This window comes from Dermacentor silvarum, chromosome 9 (assembly GCF_013339745.2).
Source record: "Dermacentor silvarum isolate Dsil-2018 chromosome 9, BIME_Dsil_1.4, whole genome shotgun sequence".
NCBI classification, from domain to species: Eukaryota; Metazoa; Arthropoda; class Arachnida; order Ixodida; family Ixodidae; genus Dermacentor; species Dermacentor silvarum.
The window spans coordinates 104141488-104166755 of record NC_051162.1 but is presented as its reverse complement, the minus strand read 5'-3'; the positions used below and the strand labels follow the sequence as shown (position 1 = coordinate 104166755).

The window sequence follows — 25268 nt, the reverse complement described above, 5'->3', positions numbered from 1 at the left end:
ATAGTAGCTTTGGTTGATTTTTGCCGCATTCTTCCCATGTTGAAATATAAAGTGCAATGTTTCTAGTATAGCGTACTCAGGCCAGCAACTTTTGCAACGTTGAAAGGAACGAATGTTTCTAGGCAGGAGAGATATATATGGGTTGTCTATGGCGTAGTGGTATTTGCTGTTTGTTTATATTATTCGTAACAATTCTAGTTTCTCACGGTGCGAGAAACTGTGCGAGAAACGGAGATAAAGCCGCTATTTAAGGCGTTTTTATCTCCGAATTCTTTCTAATCAAGTGCATTGTAGCATTGGCATAGGAGCAATATCTATAGGAGGTGCAGTAGTTCGTCAAAAAGTTGCATCATTTCCTCCTTGTACATAGTGAAATTATCTCTCGTGAATATAGATTGTTGTACCGTTCAATATAATGGACATTATTTGCGAGAGAAACAAACAAATAAAGAAACTTCGCACATGACAAAAAGTGAATAAAAAAGAATTGCTTTAATGGCTACAATTATGAAGACATAGATGAAGACAAGGCGTAGATGCAGATGCACATATTCGTATTTAGTCTTATACCTGCAGAGTTGCTCTAAAATTGTTTGTGAGAAGTTTCTCGAAACTTTATTTTTTTGGGTATTACAGCTTCTCGCTATGGAAACTAAATTCACTTACTATATAAATACCGTCTATGTATCGACTTCACGGCTATACAAGGGCTATTGTTAGTGTAGCTGCGTAGAGGTGCGGGAAATTATTTTGTGTCGGTGATTTGCTAATGCATCATACGTAAAATTTTCCTGTGCAAATAGTTTCGGTTATTGCCTTTTTGGAACGAAGCTGTTTACCTCTAACCCCCAATGCGCTTGTATTCTCCGCGGGTAAAAACTCAACCAATTACAGCGGGAGGCACGCACCGCATGCGCCACCGCGTATTTAGCAGCAACACTGAACGGCGCTCGCGTCCGCGCATCTGCGGCAGTGGTGACGCAGGCCGTGCGGGGGAAAGAACAAAAATTACCAGGAAACTCGCCTTCGCGCATAGCATTCGCCGCAAGCCATTTCCCGGTAAAGATTGCGGTTGCATAGGCTGCAGTTCGCGGGAGGCGGCAACTGTAACTGTAAACTGTAATTGTAACTGTAACGGTAACTGTAACAGAAGAACCCGCCTAGCAACTGTTTTCATATGTGTTTTGATAGCGATATTGAAAGGCCAAGCATAGTTTGGACTGTGTTACGATTCACCTTGAGAGGCCATGTCCATAACACGTGCAAACGCACGGGAAGCGGCGTGCCTAGCGATCTCGCTCGTCAACATGAACAGACGTGTCCGTCGCGTGGGTTCGAGGAATGTCCGAAACCTGCCGTGCCGCCTTGCGATCAGCTCACCCCCTCTGAGGACGTTCACCCCGCTACGAGCAGGAAATTTTACTGATGTCACCCACCCTCACTACTTTGTCTGGCTTGCCCTGTCCTGCAGTGGGTGCAGGAGAGGTGGGAGAATGCCCGGATGGTGGAGTGTATGAGAAAGCCAGCAAGCCGCCACGTGGAGAACACTTTTGCTTTGCCCTAGAGTGCAGGCGCATGCACGCTGAACGTTTCTTGTGTGTTTTCGTTGGAGCACACTGCTCAGCCGTAACCATGTATTCAACTTGGGTTATTTGTTTTTACGTCGCCTCATCTTCCCTGCCCGACCTTCTTCGATGGTCAATGTGGTTCGACTTCCAAGCAGGCGGTGTCGAAGGTTTACCAAACCCCGGCCTTTAACGACGCCCGAAGATCAACGTGAATACAATCAGCGGTGACGGGGACAGCAGCGTGAATATGCACAATGGTGTCGTGCTCAGGCTAGGCAGGATCCAGTTCAAGGCTACGTCACAATGGTCTATCGGATCAAGTGATATCACAGCTTCGATGGCCAACCACCTTCACAGCGTGGATTGGGGCAGATTATTTTAATCTTGTTTAGCGCTTCAAAGCTTCAGTCTACAATAATTGCTTTGTTACTTATTTTCAATATATGCAAGTCTTTCAGGGTTTAACCTGCCAAAACCAGTTCTGATTATGAGGCACGCCGTAGTGGAGGGCTCCGTATTGATTTTGACCACCTGGGGTTCTTTAACGCGCACTACAACGCAAGCACACGGGCGTTTATGCATTTCGCCTCCATCGAAATGCGTATCCGCGGCCGGGATTCGATGCCGCGATCTCGTGCTCAGCAGCGCAATGCCTTAGCTGACTGAGCCACCGTGGCGGGTTATATGCAAGTCTGCATGGAATACTACGGGGCTGATATTTTGGAAGAACCTCATTGTAGTTATTTCTACCAGAGAGGATAGAGGATGCGCCAGCGAAAGTGTATTACAGCAGGCACCCTATTTTCACAATCGAAGGACTCTATTCATAAAGAAAAAGGATCGTAGACAACAAGGTGCTCACAAGTGACATAAATGATTGCTATATCAGAACGACTAGGAAGACACTTGAAGAATATAACTTGTTTAGAGTTGAAATACTGCTTCACTGTATGACACATGCTCATTCACTTGAAATCATCGTATACAGGTGACCTTGACGTATATTTAAGGTCTATTACCCGTAAATGCCGTATAATGCGTTACGTGTGTTTTCAGACCTGCCTGATGCAACCAACCTGAGGTTGCTCTCCGCTGCGGAAAACTGCATCACTGTGGCCTGGGAAAGGCCGCAGGCTCGCTTCGACTACTACTCGCTCTCCATTGTTGATGACGAAAATGAAGGACACGGCGACGCTCAAAATGAGCTCGTTGGATCTTGCGGCAACGGCACGATCATTCACCCAAATCAGACATGGGCCACATGCCCAAACCTCGAGGCTTGCACCAAAGTAAGCATTACCTTACGCACCCACAGAAACGGGCCACCGGAGCGCACATCCCGCGGAGTTAGCCTCCAAGGCATCTTTATCCCGGGCGAAGGTAAATATTATTTTCGCTGCCTATAACTGCAAAAGGCTTCTGAATAAAGTCGAAGTGCCTAATTCCATAGAATTGAACTTATTGTAAAAGCTCTGCTTTTTCTGCTGTTTAGAAATTTCTGCCCGTGAAGAATCAATGTGTGCCCTTATTGGTTTGTGTGTTTGGCGATTCTGGCCCGCTATTTTTTTTCTCATCTGAGAATTTCTTGTTGGCTTTGACAATTTTGTTTTCTTTTCAGCTAATTCACAGTAAATACGCATTCGCCTGCTTGTTAGTGTTGCTACCTTAACAGTTGGAGAGAAAGAGGATAAGGACAGGCAGAGGAGTTGACCAAGGTTCGACCGGTCTGCTACCCTACATGAGTGAAAGGGAAAAGGGTGAAATAAATATAAGACGAGAAGGAAAACGAGTCATGGTGCGCGCACTCGCAGATGAATGTTGAATCACTTATATGTTCTATCATGATGAGTGTTCCCTCAAAAGCGTTCATCTGGTCCGCTTGTCTTCAAAAAGCACATTAGCGCTTTGGTGGCCTTGTGCATGCCACGTAGACGTCTGCGGCCAGATTCCCAGAATCTTACCTTCCTGGAACGGTCTGTAGTCTGAAGGGCTAAAGCTGATAATCAGAGCATCTCGTTGACAGCTTTAGTTAGGACAATGGCACAGAATATATTTTATGGTTTCAACCCGTCTGCAAGAGTTGCGTGTGGCGCCGCTAATAAGTGAAGGTTATTTCCATGGCAATAAGCTATCTTCGGTATTATTCAAGGTGTAGGCTAAGGAGTGTAAGGAGTCCTGAGGAATATCTTTTTCTGGGTCAGTTACTGCTGTTCCACACTGTTTTGACAGCGACAGACCTGTCATCTTTATTCTTTCACTGTGATAACATACTCTTACTTGATAAAACAACAAAGATTGACGACATTTGAGTTGGAGAGGTGTTTTTCAAATACTCGAGCGTTCAAAAAACACAAGCAACTGTTTTTGGCATGTTCAAGGATTCTCACAATTTCTACGCCAGCAGTGTGATGCATCAGCGAAAACTGAACGTTGTGTGCACTGCTTTTCGCCAGACCCAGATCCCCCAAAGAACATAACCATGGTTGGAAAATCTCCATCACTTACCCGTCTACAGTGGGAGGCATCGGCAAAAGTCGACGGAAGATTGCTTGTATACACGGTCAAAATATGCGACACGTTCAAATCTTGTAGTGGAGAAGCAAATATGCAGGGCTGCATCGAACTTCAAGCACAGGAGACCTGGCTGGACTTTGACAGCCGTGTTGACACCAAGTACTGCGTCCTGGTCACAACAAGCGCACAATGCGGAGACCAAGTTCTAAATGGTCGGGCAGCGGTAGCTGAAATCCGCACACCGGTGCCTGGTAAGATAGTGCACGTTTTACACAATAGTATCAATATTTTGTGAATAGAACAAAACGGAGGAAATTCTTGCAGAGCGATTCCCGAAAGCCATAGAACTTGAGCACTTTTCATTGCATTTCGGAGCTTATTTGGCATGTTTACATCGCTACATAGTTCAGATTATTCTGTGGCGTAATAGAAATACTTTTTTTTGTCAGGAATACATTTTGTTAATGATGTATAGAGAGCAATGCTCTAAGAACGACAGAAATTTGAACTAGTTGGTTGGGATTCACAGTAGTAAATTACACATACAAAACTATCCTGTGTCTGGTGACGCATACTATTTTCGTACACAAATCCACCAGGTCCCTAAAACACGTAGTAACATGGCAAACAAAAATTAAATTTTCAGGTAATGTCAACTTTTTATAAGGTGTCAACAAATTTTTTTGGGTTTGTCTTTGAGCGTATTTAAAAACAAAGCAAACAATATTTAATTGATTCGGACTTGTGTTTTGTATAGCACCACTTTATTGATGTCTGCTTGTTATTTGCTTCTTTGTAATAACTGTATGTTTATCTGAGATTCTGTGTTTACTTTGTTACACTTTCAGTTATGCGTTATATGATATCAAACTGCACAGGGGAGCTGAGGCCTTCGTGAGGCCTTCCAGCCTTTAGCCCCGGCTTTTCCTATGTAAGAAGGAAAAATAAACTTCACTTCACAGTAGAAAATGCTACGCCTGCAGACACGTAACCAAGAAGACGGAAACGGACTACATAAACTCCGACTATCCACTGTGTTGTATCTGACAGCACTCAAGCTCATTTCACGAAACAGTGTGAAGCTGAAATAATTTGCCTCGGTCAGCGTCCACAAGACCAGGTCAATTTGACCTGTCACCACGATTCGGTGACACGCAAGCTCGCGTGAACTGCGTTTGAAATTCAGCGTTTTTGCAGGCCATTTTTCATACCATTGTGCCGGTGTCCGTATGCTTAAGTTTTCTAACGTGAACAACGGTCTCATTAATTTCTGAAAAAAGAAAGATGAAGTTGCTCTTTACTAATTACCTGCCTCACTGGCTTTATCACTACCCAGTTTATACTAAACAGGAATCGAAGTTTTGTTTGTAAACATTGACGGCCGCATTCCGATGCATGCAGAATGCTAACATACTCGAACGCAGAGGAAGTGTGTATTAGGACTCCAGCAGGCTTTTAACAAACCCTGCTGAGGATGCTTACGTTTATCCTATCTTCTGATGTATTGGTCACATATCTTGCACAATACGTCGGCGCACGAATTCTTTTTATTTTCTCGACGTACTCAAATCACGAACCCACTAGCGCACTTCACGCATGACAGGGAGACAAAAAATGACAATGACACAGCTCAAAATTATTCCCGTTGCAGTTCTACCCGACGTCACGAATCTTAACCTAAAGGCGGTTGATAATCACTACATCACCGTGGCCTGGGATCCACCTCGGGGCACTTTTGACTTCTACTGGCTCGATGTCACCAATGAAAACGATAATGAAAAGGGTAGTCTCCAGAAGCATAATGTGGGCTCTTGTGGTAAAGGCACGATTATCCGTGCTGAGGAGACTCAAGTCACCTGCGGACCTTTCGAACCCTGCTCCAATATTAGTGTCACTGTTGGCACGTCCATCAAAGGACCGCCGGCACGCTCCTCGACGGGAACCACACTGAAAGGTGTTTTACTCAGTGGTCAAGGTTAGTAACGTATTATTTCCTTTGGTTAAGGCTTTTTGAAAACATGGCTCTGTAATTTCATACAGTGCATTGTGCATCATGTCACTAAATATATTGGCCTGCTACTCTTTATTATACACTATTATGTATTCCTAGTATCGTGCGGTCTAGCTTTACTTCGAAAATGTATATTTTGGAGCACAAAGAAGGTTTTATTCTGAGTCTCCCAAATGCAAGCTTTGCGAGGCATTGGTCTTGCTGTAATTATTATGGAATGGCGGTATTATTTTATTGCGATGAATAAATCATTTTATATGTCAGTACCAATCTGGTTCTGTTTGTGTTGTTAAACGTACAGGTAATTCAAAAATGGGATACCATAGCATCGTTAATTGCGACCAATAATTTCAGATGCAGTAACCGATATTACCACCCTGATCAATCGCATGCTTTAGTGTATTTAAACTTAATACGCCGCAGTAAGATTGTGCATCCAGAAGTTGAAGTTTTACAAAGGCGGTGACAAGGCTGTAATTTTTCTTCCTTTTCACTTCCTTTAATAAGAACTTTGTGGTGGTGCTGATAATGCATCTGTTCATTAGCGATCCAATGATGTGAAGGCGATGGGTCAGAAGGCATATAATCTTCTTTATTAATATTAACCGTGATATTAAAAACCTTATAGTAGTGCACGATTCATCGGTTATACTAACAAAAAACACAGATAGGATAAACTGAGGATAATATGCAAGATACAAAGTAATATTTTTGTGGTACAGAAACATGCTTGATATTGGTGTGTGCGCATTGGGTTCCTAACATTTATCAAATCAAGCAATGCGAGAAGTCGTATCGCGTAGAATGTATGTCGTCTTCAAATGAAGAAATGGTCTAACTATACTATGCTCTATTGATGCTAAGTCTTTCTCAAATGTTCTTTTTTATGCTTTGAAATCTTCATCAAGAGGTATGGAGGAAAATGGTATTTTTGAGAGCAGGGTTAATTAGGATGATAGAACGTAACTAATTTAAACATAACTAGTTCAGTATCCAAAAATGGCACAACTGGTTGTTTGCGAGAATGTTTAACTGTTCCGATAGGCTTACATCAAACGCTTATCAGGAATGACATGAGGGCAAATAGAAATGATAAAAATGCGCATGCACCGAGCGCAAACCATCCGGCAATGGAAGCGCAGCAAAATAGGTCACTTGCACACAGCAGTAATCACATGCAAACACATCCTATTTGATTTGTGGTGAGGATGAAAATTAAGATCTTCATCTGTAGCCATTTGTATGTACATGTGTGTTCTTTTTCTTCCACATTTTAAGCGTTACGGTTTAATTTTTTCCGTATTTAGCAACTAGCCAATTCCGTTGTACTGAAATATACCTCGATTTTCCAGGCCTTCTCCCTTGTTCGCCTATTTTAGACCTAATGCAGCTAGCACATATATCTTTAGTGCTGCGTGACTGTGTGCTTAGTAGATTAAAGTGTTGCCTGTTTATTCTACAACAGCATTTATCTTGGCGAGAATGGCAAATGCAAGAAGAGTGCTTTGTGTTCATTTGCATTTTTCGTCCGAGGAACGGTCGATTAAAAATATGTGTGATCGAATAACCCCCTAATTTTCACACCCTGCTCTTCAGATCCAAGTGAACCCAAGAATATCATTTTTGTCGCGAAATCACCGTCCATGGCAAGACTCCAGTGGGAGCCACCAACGAGGATACATGGCATTCTGGACGTCTACAAGGTGAAAGTGTGCAAGGAGTACACAGTATGCGACCGAAAGGAAAGCCCAGGTGGATGCATTGAGAACAGTTCTTCTGATGATTGGCTGGACTTTGAGACCACCGCAGACACCTCGTACTGCGTCGTCATCACGGCGAGCGCACGATGCGGTGTGGACGTCCTGACGAGTCTTCCAGCGACACTGGAAGTTAGAACGCCTTCTTTCGGTGAGCCTTCAAAGCGAAGATTTGTAGCTTATTTCTTCACGAGCCAAGGCATGTCGTGATCTGTAATGCCCAATAATCTGGGCCGCTGCTGAAAACCATGACGCAAAGTTGCGGACGTAGAGGGCCGATTCTGAAACCGGTGCATGACACGTCTGCTCGCAAAAGTTATAATGTGGGAAGTACTGCTCGTCGATCCTCAAGGTACTTCAATCGAATGCGTAGGTACGCTGGTATTGATGATGGTATTACATTCTAGTCCCTCAAGTGTAGCCTGTGCACGTAGGTATTATGCCTATTCCTCTGGGTTAGGTGTCACTGTCCGACCCAGAAGAGGGATGAGGCTCTCGCAAAGCTCAGGCGGGGTGAGGTAAAGCAAGAACCACCACTGTCACTTTATCGTTGATTAGTTTTGTAAAGCGCTTGCGTACGATTAGTGGTATACGTGTCAGAAAGGCTGTTCGTATAGTTCCGTGTTACTCCAAAACACATTTTCCAACGTCTGGTTTTAGAAGTGCAGTACAGGATATTAAAAGTTCCAGTCGCATATATCAGCGTTGCAGAAAGCGCTGTACGCCTGTACCTGTACCTCTACGTCAAGGTAAAACGAAACTGCTCGATGTGAAACATAGCTGCATGCATAGCTTCTGTCCTTTCATTTGTTCAGTGGGGCCCTCCTACTGTGTTGTCGCCCTGTTATGAGCGAAGCAAAGGATCCGTATTAACGCAGTCATCACGCTATAGGGCTGTCTTTTCACTAATTAGGCGAACAAAATGTCGGAAAAAAGTCGCTTCCGAAACGTGGTTTGAAGGGGTACTGTGTGGTGCTATTGTACGTAAACGTGTTATATAAACACAGTTTTCGTGCTTAAACATCTGATCATTTACGGCTACATGTAAAATGGCATTGCACACTATTTCTGCAAAACATTAGCTTTTTTTTAACCTCACTTTCATTGTAAAACAACTCTGCCATATTATCTTCCATTGTTGAGGTTACACAGAATGTTTAGTGAGCGAATGGAATGCATGTGTCAATTTGTTGAGGCGCATATTACTCTCAAGTGCTTTTTATTTAGAATACCGCATAGAAGTGAACGCAAATTTCAGGAGGAGATGTCAGTGTTCATAGAAATTACACCTTTATCCTCCCTCAAACGCAAATCTAAATTGTATGAAATTTTACAATTCTGGGGTTGATACATTTGATAGATCTATGCCCCTCAGTATGTGAAGCTAATTCTTGACTTTCGCTTGGATTATTGGAACGTAGTGAAGAAGGCAATTCCTTGCCAATAATCCGCTTTGAAAATTCATGCCACCTTCGGATGGGTGAAACCTTTGCTAGGCAACTAGAGTGAATACTTCAGTCATGGTATCGTGAGGGCATCTTCTCCTTCCAGAGTGAAATGATGCTGCGAAAAGTAAAAGCGGAAGCTAAGTGATTAGTGCATGTAAGTGGTGCTATGAATGCTCTGGTTGTTAGCCTTTTGTACATGCATGGCGTGTCGCATCATCGGAAGGTAGCAGAAAAATATTAACCGAGGAACGAGCGCAGCGAAAGATGTAAGCGAACGCGGAGCGCAGCGGATGATGAAAGACCCCAGGAGGAAAGCAGAGAAGGAGGGTATAGCGAAAGCGTGAGAAGAAAGGCGTAGTGCGGTGACGATGGGCACGACGTGGGGCCAGAGTAGCGGGCGTCGTCTGGGAGGTCTTCGCTCCGTTTGCAACGTGCCGCAGGAGACAGAGTGTCCGCGCCAGCCAATATATCGCGAAATGAAAACATGTACTATAGAGCTGCGCTCATATTTGGCATTAGGAATTGTCGTAATCGTCGGTGAATCGTTTCATTATAGAGCTTCTGATCAATAAAGAAAAATGCAAACTGGTTGGAGGGGAGCTTGTTTTGTAAAGAGTTGCAATACAAGTTGACTTTCATCATGTAACACAAAGCTAGAAAGATTTGCTCTTGCCTTCTCCGTTAAGAGGCAGCCACTTAGCCATGCAGGCACAAATTCCAAAGTCACGGAAGCTTGCGCTTGACCTGAGAATATATCTAAAGGTCTTGAGTGTGGGGAGGGGGCGATGCAATTTGGGTGCTCCAGCGTTCACAGGAAATGTAACTGGTTTATGGAGCCACAGAAGAACTTCGAAGGCTTTCATGGTTTCATACGAAAAGTACAATTCGGGACAGATCTGACACCAAGTTTAACATAAGTGATATACTTTTCATTGAAATCCTATGCGTAGCTTTAATTCCCCGTGCTAACAAGTGGGCTGCTGCGTAATGACGCTCTTTGTAATCGAATATAGCTTCGTTCCTAGATTTGTGTCTCGAAGCCAAAATATCGAAACCAATTTCTAGTCTTCCTGATTGTTTGATTTTTTATGCTAAACACTATACCTCCTGCTTTTGTTTCTCAATAAATTATCGTTCTGTGTGTAGATCTATTGTTCCTTAACTCAATACTGCAGCTATCATAGCTTAATTTTCCGTGAACTGTTGTTACAACTTGTTATCCAGGTTTTTTGGGTCAGGCATCTGAAGGTTCAGTGTTGTAGTGTGGTCGCAGTGGTATGGAGCTAGACCTGAATTAGTGAAGTACCTCAGGCAGGGATGAAACGCAGCTTTAGCCAAAACTTGTAAATTTATTTAAAACATACTTGAATGATTGATAACATAAGAGATAAAAAGTACAGGGTGGGGCGATTTCATAGCTTGAGGTTCCTTAAAGACCCCTTACTCACAGGAAGCAGAACTTATTGTCTTCTACACGGCGCGACCGCTCTGCCTTCTTTTACGTGAAGGATGAAGGTAGAAGGTATAATGGCTTGGTGAGCGAGGGAGAGAGATTGAATAAGCAACTTTATTTAGGGATTCGTTAAGCGTTGTCTTCGGGGTGGTTTCCTAGCTCTCGCCACGTTGACGGCCTGCGCTACCAGCTGGCGCTCGCTTGCGAGGATGGAGCTGGCTGGGGCTCTCTCCCAAAGCTCACGTGTGCGGTAGGGTTAGGGTGCGCTAAGGGGTTATTCTGCACAGCCGCCTACTATATCGTAAAGGGTGCCTTGTGCTCTACAAATGTGATGAAGTGGAACGACATGTAGGGGGTAAAGTGGTAGTTTCTAGAGGGGTGGGGGACGGATGTTTGGATTGCTCGGAGAATGCGCTATTGAGCTTTGATTAGCTTTCAACAGCGAAGCTGTTTAAGCCGGTGGTTGCACCGTTAGGTGTGCGCCGAAAAACCTTGCCGAGTGATTGCATCACATGCGTCGCCTAGCTACGCCTAGCACCAGCTGCAGCGAGCCTCGCAAACGCTGCGGGAGCCGAGCAGTGATGTCATCGAGGGCGCTGCATCGCTTCGCCTTAGCTCTGCGTAGCCGTGACCTCACCACGCCGTGCGGATTGGTCGCCGCCGTGACGTCAGGGTCCCGCTGGGTATATATAGCTGCGCGTGTCACCGCCGTGTCGACATCACTGCTGAGGGGAGTGGGGCGACCGAAAAAGATCGTCACTCCCGAGGAACAGGAAGCGCGGCGCCAAAGACAGCGTACCGCTGCTCGAGAGCGGATGAGACGACTTAGGGCCGATGCAGAGTATCGCGCTGGCGAAGCGGCGACTAAACGACAGCGAATGGCAGAAGATCCAGAGTTTCGAGACTGCGATAGGGAGCAAACCAGTTTGAGCAACCAGAAGCGTCGCCAGAACGATCAGGGCCTGCGAATCCTGGATAATTTCCAGCGGCAAGTGCGGTGAGCCACGGGAGGTGCCGACGGACAGTTTGCCGGTGAGCTTCTGAACAGTGAATTTGGACACAGTCGCCGAGTGTGCGATAGACTGTGGCTCGACACGAAGTTGTCTACTATTAGCTCCGTGCACGACTGCGAAAAGTGAGAGACTGCGGTGCGGGTAGTACGAGAAGCGTTTCCCGACGAAGCTATGCGGGAAACTTTTATACACTACAGTCCTCGTGCCACTAGTGCGAAAGTGCCCCAATTTTATGCGGGGGTGGAAATATTCTACGTTGCGACCTATAGTGTATGGTCGTTTGCTGACAAGAGACTAGATGGTGAGTGTGCCAGAACGTCTCTGTTGTGCCAGTGGCTCTGTTAGTGAAACCTTGAGCGGTGGGATGTGCCATCTGTTTGCCTGGGATGTCACAATGGGCTGGTGCCCACGTGATCTTTACTCGTCTCGTGGGGGGTTGAGGTCCATCTGGAGTATTTGCCAGGAGGTTCGGTGGATTATGCGGCAAGAGAAGTTGCGGCACGCTTCTGGGAGTCTCTTATGGCGGTGCCTGCAGTAGTCTGTGTGAGCGCCAAGGTTATTGCCACTTCCTCGGCGACGACGGTGTTGTCATTGGGGATGGAGACACTTGTCAGATGTTCTTGCCCTATGGTGACGGTGGATGTAGAGGCTCTACTGCCGGGGTACAGGGCCGCGTCGGTGTAAGCGTCTAGTGGATGGTTCCAGTACTGCTTCGTGATGGCTTTAGCCCTGGCACTCGTTCTTCCTGCCTTGTGGATTGGGTGCATGCTTCTCGGTAGCAGTTGAACAATGATACACGCTCCATACGCACTTGGTTATTAATGCAGTCGTTTTAAGTTGGTACTGCAGCGGCGCGTTAAAGCCCAGTCTGGCGAAGATTTGTTCGTCCCTTTGCCGTGGTGAAAACTCGTACCGGTTGATAAGTCAGGTGAGCCCGTACGAGCTCTTATGTGGTGTTTTGGAGCCTTAGCTTTAACAGCTTGTCGGTAGCCTGATTTGTAAACCCAGAGCCCGCTTGTATGCTTTTCATAAGAGGGTGTCGATTTTATTGACGTCGGTGGAAGTCAAGAGTGCGTACGGTACGGAGTAAATGACTCCGGAGACAGCGAAGGCTTCTCCAAGGCGCAGTGCGTCCACCTCCCCCATGCTTTTTGCTTTCAGCATTATTCTTCGGAGCATGTGCGTGCCTTGCTCGACGTCGTGACTTGCATGTGCGTATTGTCGTCGTGGTCTTCGCACTCCAGTGGTCTGGTTGCAATGCCCAAGCCTAGTTTGGCAATAATATAGTTGGGCAAATTTTTTATGCGGCAGCATTACATGACCCATTACGCGAAAATCAGTCGGTGTAGTGGGCATGGCCGAAAGATGCTCGCATTGACGTCAAATTCCTTAGACAGGTTCCTGTAAGCAAAGTGCTGGCTTTCAAAGAACAATCACGAAAATTTTGCTCGGGGTGGGGATCGAATCCAGTCCGCCGGGGTACCAGACGAGCACGCTTCCCAGAAGCCACGGCGGCTCCACATTTCTCGTTGCCTGAAGGTTTGCCTAATGCGTGCGTCAGTGCACACGTGACGGCTTAGCCCATGGGGAGGAAGTGGCGCCTCGTTATGAGCGTGTAAGAAAAGAGAGAAAAAAATTTATTGTCTAATTGAACTGTGCTGAGCGGTTCTTCGAGATATGAAGTCCTCGCGGGGAGGTAGTGTGTTGAGACGCTTGGAGCGTTCTGATTTGCCCTTAACGAGGCGCAGTTAGAAAATCAGGCGAGAGTTTGCGCGTAGAAGGAATGTGCGGATAGAAACATACGACCAAAGGGACTACAAAGCTTTGATATACCCACACGTAAGTAGACTAAGTGTCTCTGCCGAATTGTTTACCTTTAAGCTTGTCTATGTTGGCAAACGTTAAGCCTGGGTTCCTCGAATGCCTGTATTGAGAATCACTCGTGCTTTCAGACCCCCCTGATGTAACCAAGCTGACGTTACTCTCCACTGGGGATAACTACATCACCGTTGCCTGGGAAAGACCAAAGGCTAGCTTCGATTACTACTGGGTGTCCGTCACCGACGACAGAGGCGAGAAACACCCTAATGCTGGATCGTGCCCCATCGGCACAATCATTCGCCGAGACCAGACCCAGGTCACATGCACAGGCCTCGAGTCTTGCAGCAATGTGACCATAAGCATAGGTACACACAGAAACGGACCGCCGGAGCGTACGTCCATCGGAGTTGCCCTCCAGCACATTTTTGTCCCGGGTAAAGGTGAGTATTATTTGCATAACCCTTTGCATGAAATGGCTCGTTGTGAAGGCTCAACACGACACTCAATGTGTGCAAGAGCGCAAAACACGATACAATATATCTCAAACATCTAGTTTATTCCCACTTTGGACTTCTTTCCCTATTATGATATGCACAAAATTCGCAATTGTTGCTCAGGATTTGACAAATCTTGGCTCCTCACTAATGATATATTCGCATTTTATTGATAATGGTAAATGAATATGCCTTTTGTGCGAGCCAGTTGGAATGCAGTAAATGCTGAACGCTCTTTTTCATTCTAGGTTTGTATGGAGGATATTTTTGAAGGTATCCCTTTGAGAAACACTTATACGAGTTCAAGTTATGTGAAACAGACTCATTTGTTTAATTTGTCACTAATTTTAAACAAACGTAAATGCCAACGCTGTGTTTTATTGTAGTAGTGGGCACTCATTGAATAATATAACCAGTGATTCTGTATATTGACGTGAACACTACAAATCGACGGAAGGCAGAATGTTAGCTTTGTCTACACGGCTCACTTGACCGTAATGCATAATATGTTTTCAAGTATTGTAAAATTTGAACACAATCTGCGAAATGTTTCAGTGGTAGCGTAATGATGTGTACTTCCTTGCTACTCAGCATCAGATTCAACATAGAACACCACCACAGTTGGAAAATCGTCATTGCTCTTACGCCAATGGTGGGATCCGCCGGCAAGAGTGTTCCGAAAATTTCTAGCCTACAAGGCTAAAATATGCGACACCGTCAAGTCGCGCGGTACACAGTGAGGCATGACCGGCTACACCGACCTTTGAACCGAACCGAACGACACTGTCATAGGCGGGGAAATTGGCTACCTGCCCATATATATATATATATATATATATATATACCTTTGCTAACAATTTTCTATTTCTTTCTTTATGGCGAAAGCATTTATATCGACACTCCAGGCTAATTTTCGCTGTAGTCGTCGCCGTGCTGTTCCGTATTAAATCCAAAAGCATTATAAATGAGCGACCATACACTGTGGGTGAGGGAAACAACACGTAACAGTGAGCCGAAAGGGTTCGCCGCTTGGTGGGCATCATCTTCCCACGCGTTCAATATTTGGGTTAGTTGTAGGTCACGCAATCCAACGCGAATGGGAAGGAGAGCACGCGTCTTGTCCTCTAGCCCTGCCGTAGCGGTGAAATGACTGTGCGCGGCTGACACTTATGTGGCCCGCGTGCCATATCTAATTGTACGTAATCATTGGTGTGTGCAATGAGAAAGGGCGAGCAGGGATGGTTGCTGACTTCATGCGCACTGTCTTCCTTGCCGCGTTGTTTTTCAGCGCTTCTAGTGTTGCAGAGTTATGAGACAGATGTCATTGCAGATCACTGACAGGCGTTGCGCTGCTGAGCAGATGTCGCGGGATCGAATCCCGGCAGCGGCAGCCGCATTTCGATGGAGGCAAAATGCAAAAACGCCCGTGGGCTTGCGTTGTAGTGCACATTAAAGAACCCCAGGTGGTCAAAATTAATCCGGGGCCCTCCACTACGGCGTGCCTCATAATCAGAACTGGTTTGGCACGTAAATCTCCAGAAAAGAAGAAGCAGATCACTGACAGAGGCCGTCTGTAGGGGACATAAAAATAGGCAGATAATGATGAATGTGATTTTCGAAGTTGCGGTGAATTGCGCGGCTGTACGAACCGTTCGCCTATACTGCTGGTGTTTTTAATAATGCTTGCATTGTAAAAGCGAGTGCTCGAGGTCATCCAGTGAGGTATTTACAGGTTTACATGGTCCGTGGATTACACAATGCTTGCTATTTTAATTTTTGATGAATGTTTACTACAATTTATGTGGCCACTATAACTAACATATAGACTCGTGTAAGTACCGCACTTTCCTGTCGAGATTTTGACGAGCCTTGCATTGGCCCGGGTCATTTGACCTCATTTTTCTAACTACGAGTATGAAATCCGCCGTAAATATCCGTGATCGCCTCCTCTCGACATCCAGTAGCGGCGTGCGAAAGTACGCTGCGCGTGATAATTCGCTGTTGAGCCCGATGAGAATCAGCGCAAGCAACGCGATTGCTTCTCGGTTGGATGTCATTGTTTTTAATCATTGGCTGTCAAGTTGGGGGTGCGGCCCTTATAGGGGTGTGATCCCTTACACGGATTTACACGGTAAAGATCTTCCTTCGTGTAGTTGTCTTCTGCTTCGCTATCACTAATACTGCTCACTTTCCAGGCCAAACTGCATTCTTTTTTTAGTACTTTGAGTCCTAGTATAAGCGCTGCTGCGCATGACTTCTAAAGTTCTATTTATTCTGATTACGAGTGTATCCGGCTTGGCATCATTTCGGTTTCTGAGTGAATTTTGTATACAAGGTGTTTCAGCGAACACTTTCAAAAATTTTTAAAGGTTGCCTGTGGCAGATAGCATAATTCTAGTTCATGAGCTCGTCTACTCGAAGTGGTGGACATTACTTGCACGAAAAATTGAAATGCATAATCGACTAATGAATAAAATTCGCAAATTAACTTTTACTTAAATTTATTAAACCAATTAACCAACATGAGCCTATGTTTCAATTTACAAATTGTTGCTGCGGAGTTCAGATCTACTTGGAACTTATTCTGAGGGTGACACCAGACTCGAGACCTTGTTTCTCTAACGTTGCGGCAAAATGCATTGGCGTGTCAGTCACTTTCTTAGCAAAACACCGTTTTATGCATCGAAACACAAAAGTATGAATGGATATATAAATTATGGGGTTTTACGTGCCAAAACTACGATCGTACTATGAGGCATGCCGTAGTGGAGGACTCTGGAATAATTTATACCACCTGGGGTTCTTTAACGTGCACCTAAATCTCAGTATACGGGTGTTCTAGCATTTCGCCCCCATCGAAATGCAGATCTCGCGACCTCATGCTTAGCAGTCCAACACCATAGCCACTAAGCAACCACGGCAGGTAAGCACAAAAGTGGCTGGAACGCCAATGCATTTCTCCACAATGTTGGGGAATTAATATCTCGAAACTGGTGCCATCCTGAGAATAAGTTCCTAGTGCATCCGCCTTGCGAACTCCACGGCTAGAATATGTAAATTGCAACATGAGCCGTAAGGTAATACGTTAAAAACGTAATTAGTGATTTTTTTTAAATAGTCGATTATGCATTTCAATTTTTGTTCAAGTAATGTCCGCCTCTTCGAGTAGACCAGCTTACGAACTGGAATGGTGCTACCTGCCACAGACAAGCTTTAAAAATTTCCGGAAGTTTTTGCTGAAACACCCCGTATTTATGGCCTCTGCATGCAAGAGGCGATGTGTCCATCCCTAATGCGTAGATGTCGCAAAACATTAGAAGAGCTTTTCTTTTTTATTTTTTGGCGCCAGTCGTTAGCGTTGCCTACTGGAAAGCGAATCAATATTAAGACACATATCACTCACGTGCTTTTCACACGGCGTTGATAGAAGACTCTGCCAAAGGGGTCACTGAAATCTGCAGGTTTGTTTTACACGGAAAGTAATTTGAAGTGAGGTGAATATACGTCAACATATTCATTCTCTAGGCATAGGCTATCCATTAGTTGGCTACATCCTTTTCTTTAAAAAATATTAGAAACTTTGTCCTGTGTATATATTTAAATATATTGTGTCTGTGCATGGTGTTCTAGCTGAAATTTAAAAAAATGCTTATGTGAGGAAACATGCATGAGGTAGCCGCCGCTGGTGCTTCTAATGCGCTTGTCCTCCTATGGTCAGGGTTTGCCGAAATAAAGCGAAAGTATAAATTAAAATTCAGAGCCCTGTCGAGAAAATGGGGGCAAGCGAAGCTTGTGGCAAGATGACAGTCGCCGGCGTTCCACTTCGTTTGCCCTGAACTCAGGGTCGGTGGCTCTTCGCTGACGTTTCACCTGGCCTTCGGAAGCCCTCACGCTAGAATTGGACAAGCTTCGGTTAGCCCTATTTTTTCGACAGGGAAGGGCTGGTGATTTTGCCTCTGTGGGTACCACGTGTGACAAGGGTAGTTCAAGGGAGCGTTACAGGTCTCCGAGCCCACAGGGTTATGTGTGATTCAACTTTGACCCTGTCTGCACTATCACCAGGATAGGCCCACTTTTCAGCGTGACACCATCACTACCGCCACCACCGCCGACACTTGTTCACGCTACCCCCGGGAAAGCTCCGGAGAGTTTTCATGTTATTGAAACAGGGTTTTCATGTTATTGCCCTGTAGATCAGAATTCACGACGAAGATCGGTATTGAAGCTTAAAAACTTCATGCGTTTGTGCTGCACTGGGAGGCACCTGCGAAAGTTGAAGGCGTACATGGCGAGTTCCGAGTAAAAATGTGCAAAATCTTCAAGTCACGCGTTCCAGGCCATACAGTGGGGAACTGCTCTGAGCGTCGCAGGTCAGCGACCTGGCTGAAAGTGAACTCGTCGTGTGCGACCTTCTGTATGCTGGCGATGGCAACCTCCTTGCATGGCGCCGACATTCTTACCAGCCGCCCATTGACAATGGAAGTGACGGCGCGTTCTTCTGGGGAGGGGATACTTCATTGAATCTTAAAGTGCACGAACATGCTAAGTGACGTTGCACAAATTTCAGAGCACAATATAGCATACTGCACACTTTTTTGTTGTCAGAGTAACTGCCAGCTGTAGTAGTCGTGTTTAGATTTTGGCTAAAAAAGGAAGGAAGGTACGGAACGATGCCCGCGGCCCTCATTTTCATTCCACCCTGTGTCCTTAATTATATCGAACCCCTCATACAATTACTTAGCGTGTTTAGTTGGCACTTGTACTACAGCTTACATTCTGGCTGTCTCATTGAGTAGTACTCATGCAATACTATTCAGCTTGCGCTGCCGGAGGACACGTTTACACAAGCTTGTCCAAAAATGTCTATTACAATGAAGAATACCTGTTCTAAATAATATTACGCGCAATAAAGGCTGAAAGCTATTGACAAAGCAGATTTACAATCCTGTCTTAAGTGTGTAGAGAATGTTCGTTACGTATGAAAATGTTTCATTAACACGTCATACTAATATTTCACACACCTCTTGTCAGACTGTCAGCAGAACCTGTGTTACAAGTGGGTGGCCTGGCGCGGAAATACCGTCCCAGAAAACGCGGTGCCAGGCGGGCAAGACAAGGCCGGCACCCTGTACGTCTGCCGGGCCAAACACGAGGGTCTATTCATACCGGGAAAGTTTGCATCCTGGCAAAGCACGTGCTACGTTCCATACAACAGAGGCGAACAGAGCTACAAGGATTTCGAGGTGCGCGGACTTTTTTAAGCGCTTTGAATGTTCTCCTTTCGTATCACTGACCCAGCGTACGAAAACAAATGAAAAAAAGAAAAGTACAGCCAGGCAACAATGCGTGTTGTGCCACTTGTTTGAAACTTCTTTCGTCTTGAAAATGAGTTCTTGCAGGGCTGCTGTAGCGTCGCCAGCAAAAGTTTGGGGATTGAATCTGCCGCGATTACTTTTTTTCGCAGCCCGGGGAGCCTAACGACGTAGGCGTTTGCATTAGCTACGGTTAGTGCTAAATCATGTAGTGTGCAGTAATGATGACTCGCGTCTCCTTCAGTGGTGGACATATAGGGATTTCACTTGTAGCACTAATGCGTCCATTGCAATTTGACTTCTAGGAAATTTTAGCCCGCGTGATTGCAATGCAAATTATGTGCCTGGAGCGTCGGGGTGCCGTAGTAAGATTAATTGCAGATATGGCACCGAAAAAGTGCTCATGTGTGCCGGACAGGTCCGATCGCACGAAGAAACAATAATAAATACTTCCGGTAGAGTTTTCGCAGATAAGCGGTGGGGTGTCAAAATAGCGAGAAATGAATGCGTTAGTTTATATTTGAGTGGAGGAAAAGCGTAGAAGGCGTTTGGTATTATAATACTAAAATTGTTTTCGGGCACTGTCAAGTGGTAAACAGATTCGGAAACATTAGTAGGTTGACTTGTTTTGCCTCAGCCACAATTAGTAGGCAAATACTTTCTCCTAAACGGACAATTACTGAATAATAACAAGAATAAACTGACCGCGAGACCTAACAGTGTACAGAGATACAAAAAAAAGAATGATGCAGAGACAATTAAGTCTTGTCACGTGTGGGAACGCGAAAGCATTGCACGATTTGTAGACCTCCAAACGCCATGAACAAGGTCATGTTGTACACTCATAACGTGGCGCCACCTCCTTCCCGTCGGCTGCACTGTCACGTGCCCAATGACGCACGCACTAGGCCGCACCTTTAGTCAGCATGAATTGCGGAGCCGCCGTTGCGTCGACGAAGTGGGCTCGTCTCGCACCCCGAAAGCCCGGGTCCGATTCCCACCCAGACTGAATTGTACAGAGTTTTCTTTTTAAAGCCATCAATTTACGTTGTTTACCGGCACCTCCCTGAGAAATGTGACATCAATCCGAGCATGTTGTGGCGTTTTTTAAACTTTTAATTCGCCGTCGGCCATTTCTGGTACCATCTTTCGTTCACACACACTAAGGCATATTTTCGCGTTATGGGGCAAATAATGGTTTCGCATGATTAAAACAGTAATATAGTGTAACACGGTAGCCTTTGTAATACGTGGGCTAAAATATCGCCTATGCTATTTCATATCACTATTACGCAATACCTAAACATACGTGGTATTTTGGGCTTTCGTTTGGCATCGTAAACATATTGTGCCAGAGAGCCCTAGTTTCAGGGTATAACAGTGCAATGTCAAGATCTCCCAGCGTAGGCTTATTGCAGATGTGCCATAATCAGCACTTGTTCCTACTCAGGTGGATAATAGCGGGGTTAAAGATTATTTCAGCGATGTTATAGTCATGCTTCTCAAGTTTGAAGATGAATGAATGAATGAATGAATGAATGAATGAATGGATAAACCTTTATTTCCTTTATTAAGAAAGGGGAGGGGCCTGGGGGTAGAGAGGGACGTCTGATACTTTTGGAGAATGCAAGGCTCTTCAGTTTCGCAAAGAATCATTCAAAGATATTGCTTGCGAAGAAATGCGTTGCATGAGTAGCAAATTTCAAAACTTTTATTGTAGAAGGATAGACGATTATTATCGGCACATTCTTCCGCGAAACTAGCTCTGGCTCAGCGTAATACACGATGCACGGGAATTGGTAATATTTTATTGCGTTAGCAATTAGACGGATACTCCAGGCGGATGTGGGCCGTCGCCATCGCCGTGATGTTCCGTATAAAGTCGAGGTGTGATAACATCGTCCTATCTTGAATGCGATCTGCGATGGGCATATAGTGCGCCGAGTGCTGGTAGCTTCGTGTGCGCTGTGTTCTTGCCGCTCAACGAGAGGGAGCACGAAGGTGAATTCCCTCGCTGCTGCTGCCGCCGCACTTGCTCTCCTCCAGAGTTTTGACAGCGAGTTTCCGCGGTCATCGAGTGAGATTTGCTCATGTTTGCTTGTGAGTGCATGATACCATGCTTGTTAATTTCATTAGTATACGAATACTTACAAGTTTATACGGATGATAAAACTACTATCCTTACTTCGTGTAGCTGTCTACTAATTTCATATCGCAATCACTGCTTCGCCTTTAGGGCAAAGCAGCAGGCGTAACATTGGCTTGTGTTCCATGAAGTGCTTTCCTGATTTTGCAGGTTCTTGTCGCAGCGAACCCCAGTTAAATGTGTGCCGGTTTCCCACGGTTCCCAACCTAGCGGATTCATCCAGGTTGACAGTACCATGGCCGGCGAACGCCTGTACATCGGCTGCACTGTGGCCAGCTAACCAATGGGAAAGTCCTCTGGTCGGACGGTTACCTCTACATACCTTATTATAGACGAGGACGACTAGTACGAATCACTAGTCATCAATTCCATGAACTGCTCAAATGCTGGCTTGAGTAATTTAAAGGAATTTGTTGTGTTTATTAACTAATTAGAAGACGTAACGCAATTGTTAGAATCAACGTTAAGCGAAGCTGTGTTTAAAACGTGTCAGTAAATTGTTATGCCGGATCGCTCAAGATGCGTGCAATATTGTTTTATATTCAAATTCGCGCGAGGAACCATCGAGGTTCTAGCCCCATCGCAGGAACTTGGTCAGTGGACTTCCCGTTAACACATGTAACTGTTTCGGTTTTGCACAGCGTTTCACTAGCAAATACATGCCTACCCAGAACGGCGGCAAGACGTGGAGGCACCCACCACGCGACCGCGAATAACACCATTTCATGGATCAACCTTATTCATTTTTATGTTGTGTCCAGGATCGAACCACTTTCAACGGCGATAAACAGACTTTGCAGATGCGTATGTCAGCGTGTGGAACGGTAAGGAAAGTGTCGCGCTAATAAAGAAATTATGCGCTTGTAGACGTTTATTTGTTGCAGTGAGGACATTCAGGTACCGGTCATTTGCTGTTTCGTTGCGTTATTCTGTAAAGAACAGAGTTGGCCACAGGTAGATCTGTATAGTAGCATCGGAGATGGCTATATTAGTTGCCTTGCTATGCATGTACTGTCTTGTCGTGAAAAAAAAAAAGAAACACATTAATGCCCCGAAAGTGCACAGTAGGTTACGAGGGACGCAGAAGTGAAGAATATAGTGTTAACTCTGACCACCTGGTGTTCTTTAACGTGCAAATAAAGCATGGGAAGACAGTGCGTTTGCAGTCAGTCCTCGCCAGAAATCGGTCTCCGCAGCCTAGAATCGCACCCCCGACCTGGGAGTAAAATTGAAGCAAGGCAAAGGCACACAGGCAGTCATTGTGTGGCCTAATGTTAATAAGATGTCCCTGAAAATGTCTTCTCATGAGAACAGGCAGCTCCTCATTTTATTGCACAGGTCGCATCGTCCCGAAAGTGAACATGAAGAAGATCGTTTCGAACGTCTGTGGCGCGCAAGGCAGCGCCCATACATTGCCTTAATGGCAATGTATGGCAAAAGCAACAATTAGAGGTGGTGTCATAGGTGTATTATATTCGGCTCGCAAAAACGAGTCTTGCCTCCATATTTTTGAACGTAGGTCCACTTAAACGCTCAACCTCCACTCAAAACATTTTATAGCAGCACTGCCCGTTTACGAAAGTGTCCACTGCTCTTCAATGATGATCCACGGCAATTCTTGAGGAGAGCAGCGTTTCCTTCAGGCGAGGGGTTGCACTGAAGTCATCTCGGTGGAGTGGATGATGCGCGTCGAGTCCAGGATCAGAATATACTGAGGTCAGGCATAACTGCTGAGTATTGACGTGCATCTGGTATGTGCTTTGATCGCGAAGCATTCGCCTCGGCTGCTGAGACACACGCTTCGACGATCCATGGTGTTGTGGACGGGGAGTATCTACGAAGAGAACGCGTTTTTTAGCTTTTGCGCCCCGAGGTCACAAACAGTACGTTGGCTAATGCGTCAGAAACCAAGGAGCTTTAGAAAATACTTGCGGCCGAATGAAGGTAACGTTACATGGGCGGAGCGTCTGCTCCGCATATATTGCTGCGTGATATAGTACGTCAAGGTATGCCAGTTCTTGGAACAAATAATGAATAAATGTAGTTTTGAGCTATGACAATTTACATCTGCTAAAGCGCGTCTTATTGTTGGCAAGCATGGACGATCGGCCCTCCTTGTGGTATATACTATGGAACTATTAAGCACGTAGAAGACGCGGTCATCAACGAAGCCACAAAAAACAAATTCAACAAATGTTTCAAGGGCGGAGCTCTTTAGGGGCCCGGGATGTCATCCCTCGTCGGTGGGTGTTACCCGCAACACAAAGTCTACATAAGGCATAAAATTCTCCTAAAATACCCCTTAAAGAGATAAAATTAAACTAAACAATTATAAAATAATACAAAATAAGGAAGACATGTATACACGCATTCATTACTCCAAAGAACGAAAACTTGATCGTTAATGCCAAGCTGATACCAAAGCAAGTCAAGAGAGGGCGCCACAGCGGCACAAGTGGAAAGATCCCGCTAGGGCGTCATGGACAGGTAACGTGGCAATGCGGAAACAGGCAGTCATGTATCGATTACGCCGTAGTCTCAGAAATCGTCTACGAACAACTAGACCAAATGATAATAGACGAAAATGGAAAAAATAGCCTGGGAAGCGATCATAGACGTTTAGCATTAAAGTTTGGGCGAGATACCAGCGCACAACATGAACCAATAGCCTCAGAGTTTTTAAAAATGAATGACCAGCAAATAACAGAGATCGCAAACAACATAGAGAAGAAAATTGAGGCTTTTCCTACAGCAGTCTGGGAATATAAGGAACTGGTGGAGGTTATGCAGCATGAAATAAGGCGGACACGGCAAAACAATTGTTGGATTGGAAAGAGGAAACCACGTAAGTGGTGGAACAAGGAAATTAAACAAGCTATAGAAGAGCGTAAAGAGGCATCTAGGGTTCATCGAAAAGCCAAAAAGTTGGGATTACAAGAAGAAGAGGTGCTCCTTAGATGGAATACATACCGAGAAAAGAAAAGGGTTGCGAGTGAGCTCGTGCAAGAGAAAATTAAATGCGCAAGTGAACGTTGGGTGCATACCATTCACAAAAGAGACAAAGGCGCCCCAAAAAGATTCTGGAACAATATAAAAGCACTCGGAGCTCCAACTAGAAACTCGCAAACGGCTATAAGGGATGAAGACGGTAACATCTATGAAGGCGATGATGCGCTGCGGTACATCACAGACGTTATCAGGCATAACTTCGGCACGAGTAAAAGCGTAGTTCAGACAACAGATCCAGCAACAACAGAGAGGCCTGAGAGATCAAAATTTAGCATAGAAAGCTTTTATTGGAAAAAGGCAGCAGAAAATGTCCCTAACAACACGGCAGCAGGACCCGATGAAATCCCAATACAGCTAATCAAAAACCTCGGTCCTAAAAGCAAGGTACTGCTGACTAATGCCATAGAGCAAGTGATTAGAAGAAAGAATATTCCTGTTGGATGGCGTGAAAGCAAGATGAATCTCATCTACAAAGGCAAAGGAGATAAGGATAAGACGAGCTCGTACAGGCCAGTTACAGTAACGTCGGTGATATATAGAATGGCAATGCAAGCCATAAAATTAGAACTGTCGAAGTGGGTGGAGGAAAACGGTGTATTGGGGGAACTACAGAATAGGTTCAGGCCAGGCAGACGCTTAGAAGACAATATGTTTGTACTAACTCAGTGCATAGAGATTTCAGTAGCTCAGAAAAGACCTTTATGGATAGCATTTCTAGATAT

General features: G+C 45.2%; 1 protein-coding gene and 1 long non-coding RNA gene across 5 annotated transcripts in view; one reads left to right on the top strand and one right to left on the bottom strand.

Annotated features, from left to right (window-relative positions):
• Window positions 1–25268, top strand: part of LOC119463475 (uncharacterized) — a 562544-nt gene that overhangs the window by 378417 nt on the left and 158859 nt on the right. The window contains exon 17 of the mRNA XM_049656653.1: window positions 2625–2948. Coding sequence (XP_049512610.1) covers window positions 2625–2948 — 324 coding nt within the window. The remainder of the gene's footprint in view (window positions 1–2624; window positions 2949–25268) is intronic.
• LOC125940444 (uncharacterized) overlaps window positions 1–25268 on the bottom strand; it is a 405801-nt gene that overhangs the window by 239132 nt on the left and 141401 nt on the right. The window contains exon 1 of one of the 4 annotated variants that reach the window (XR_007463661.1): window positions 5947–6030. The exons of the other annotated variants lie outside the window; for them this stretch is intronic. This is a non-coding gene — a long non-coding RNA (uncharacterized LOC125940444). Of the gene's footprint in view, window positions 1–5946; window positions 6031–25268 lie in introns of those variants that run through there. 4 annotated transcript variants of the gene reach the window in all.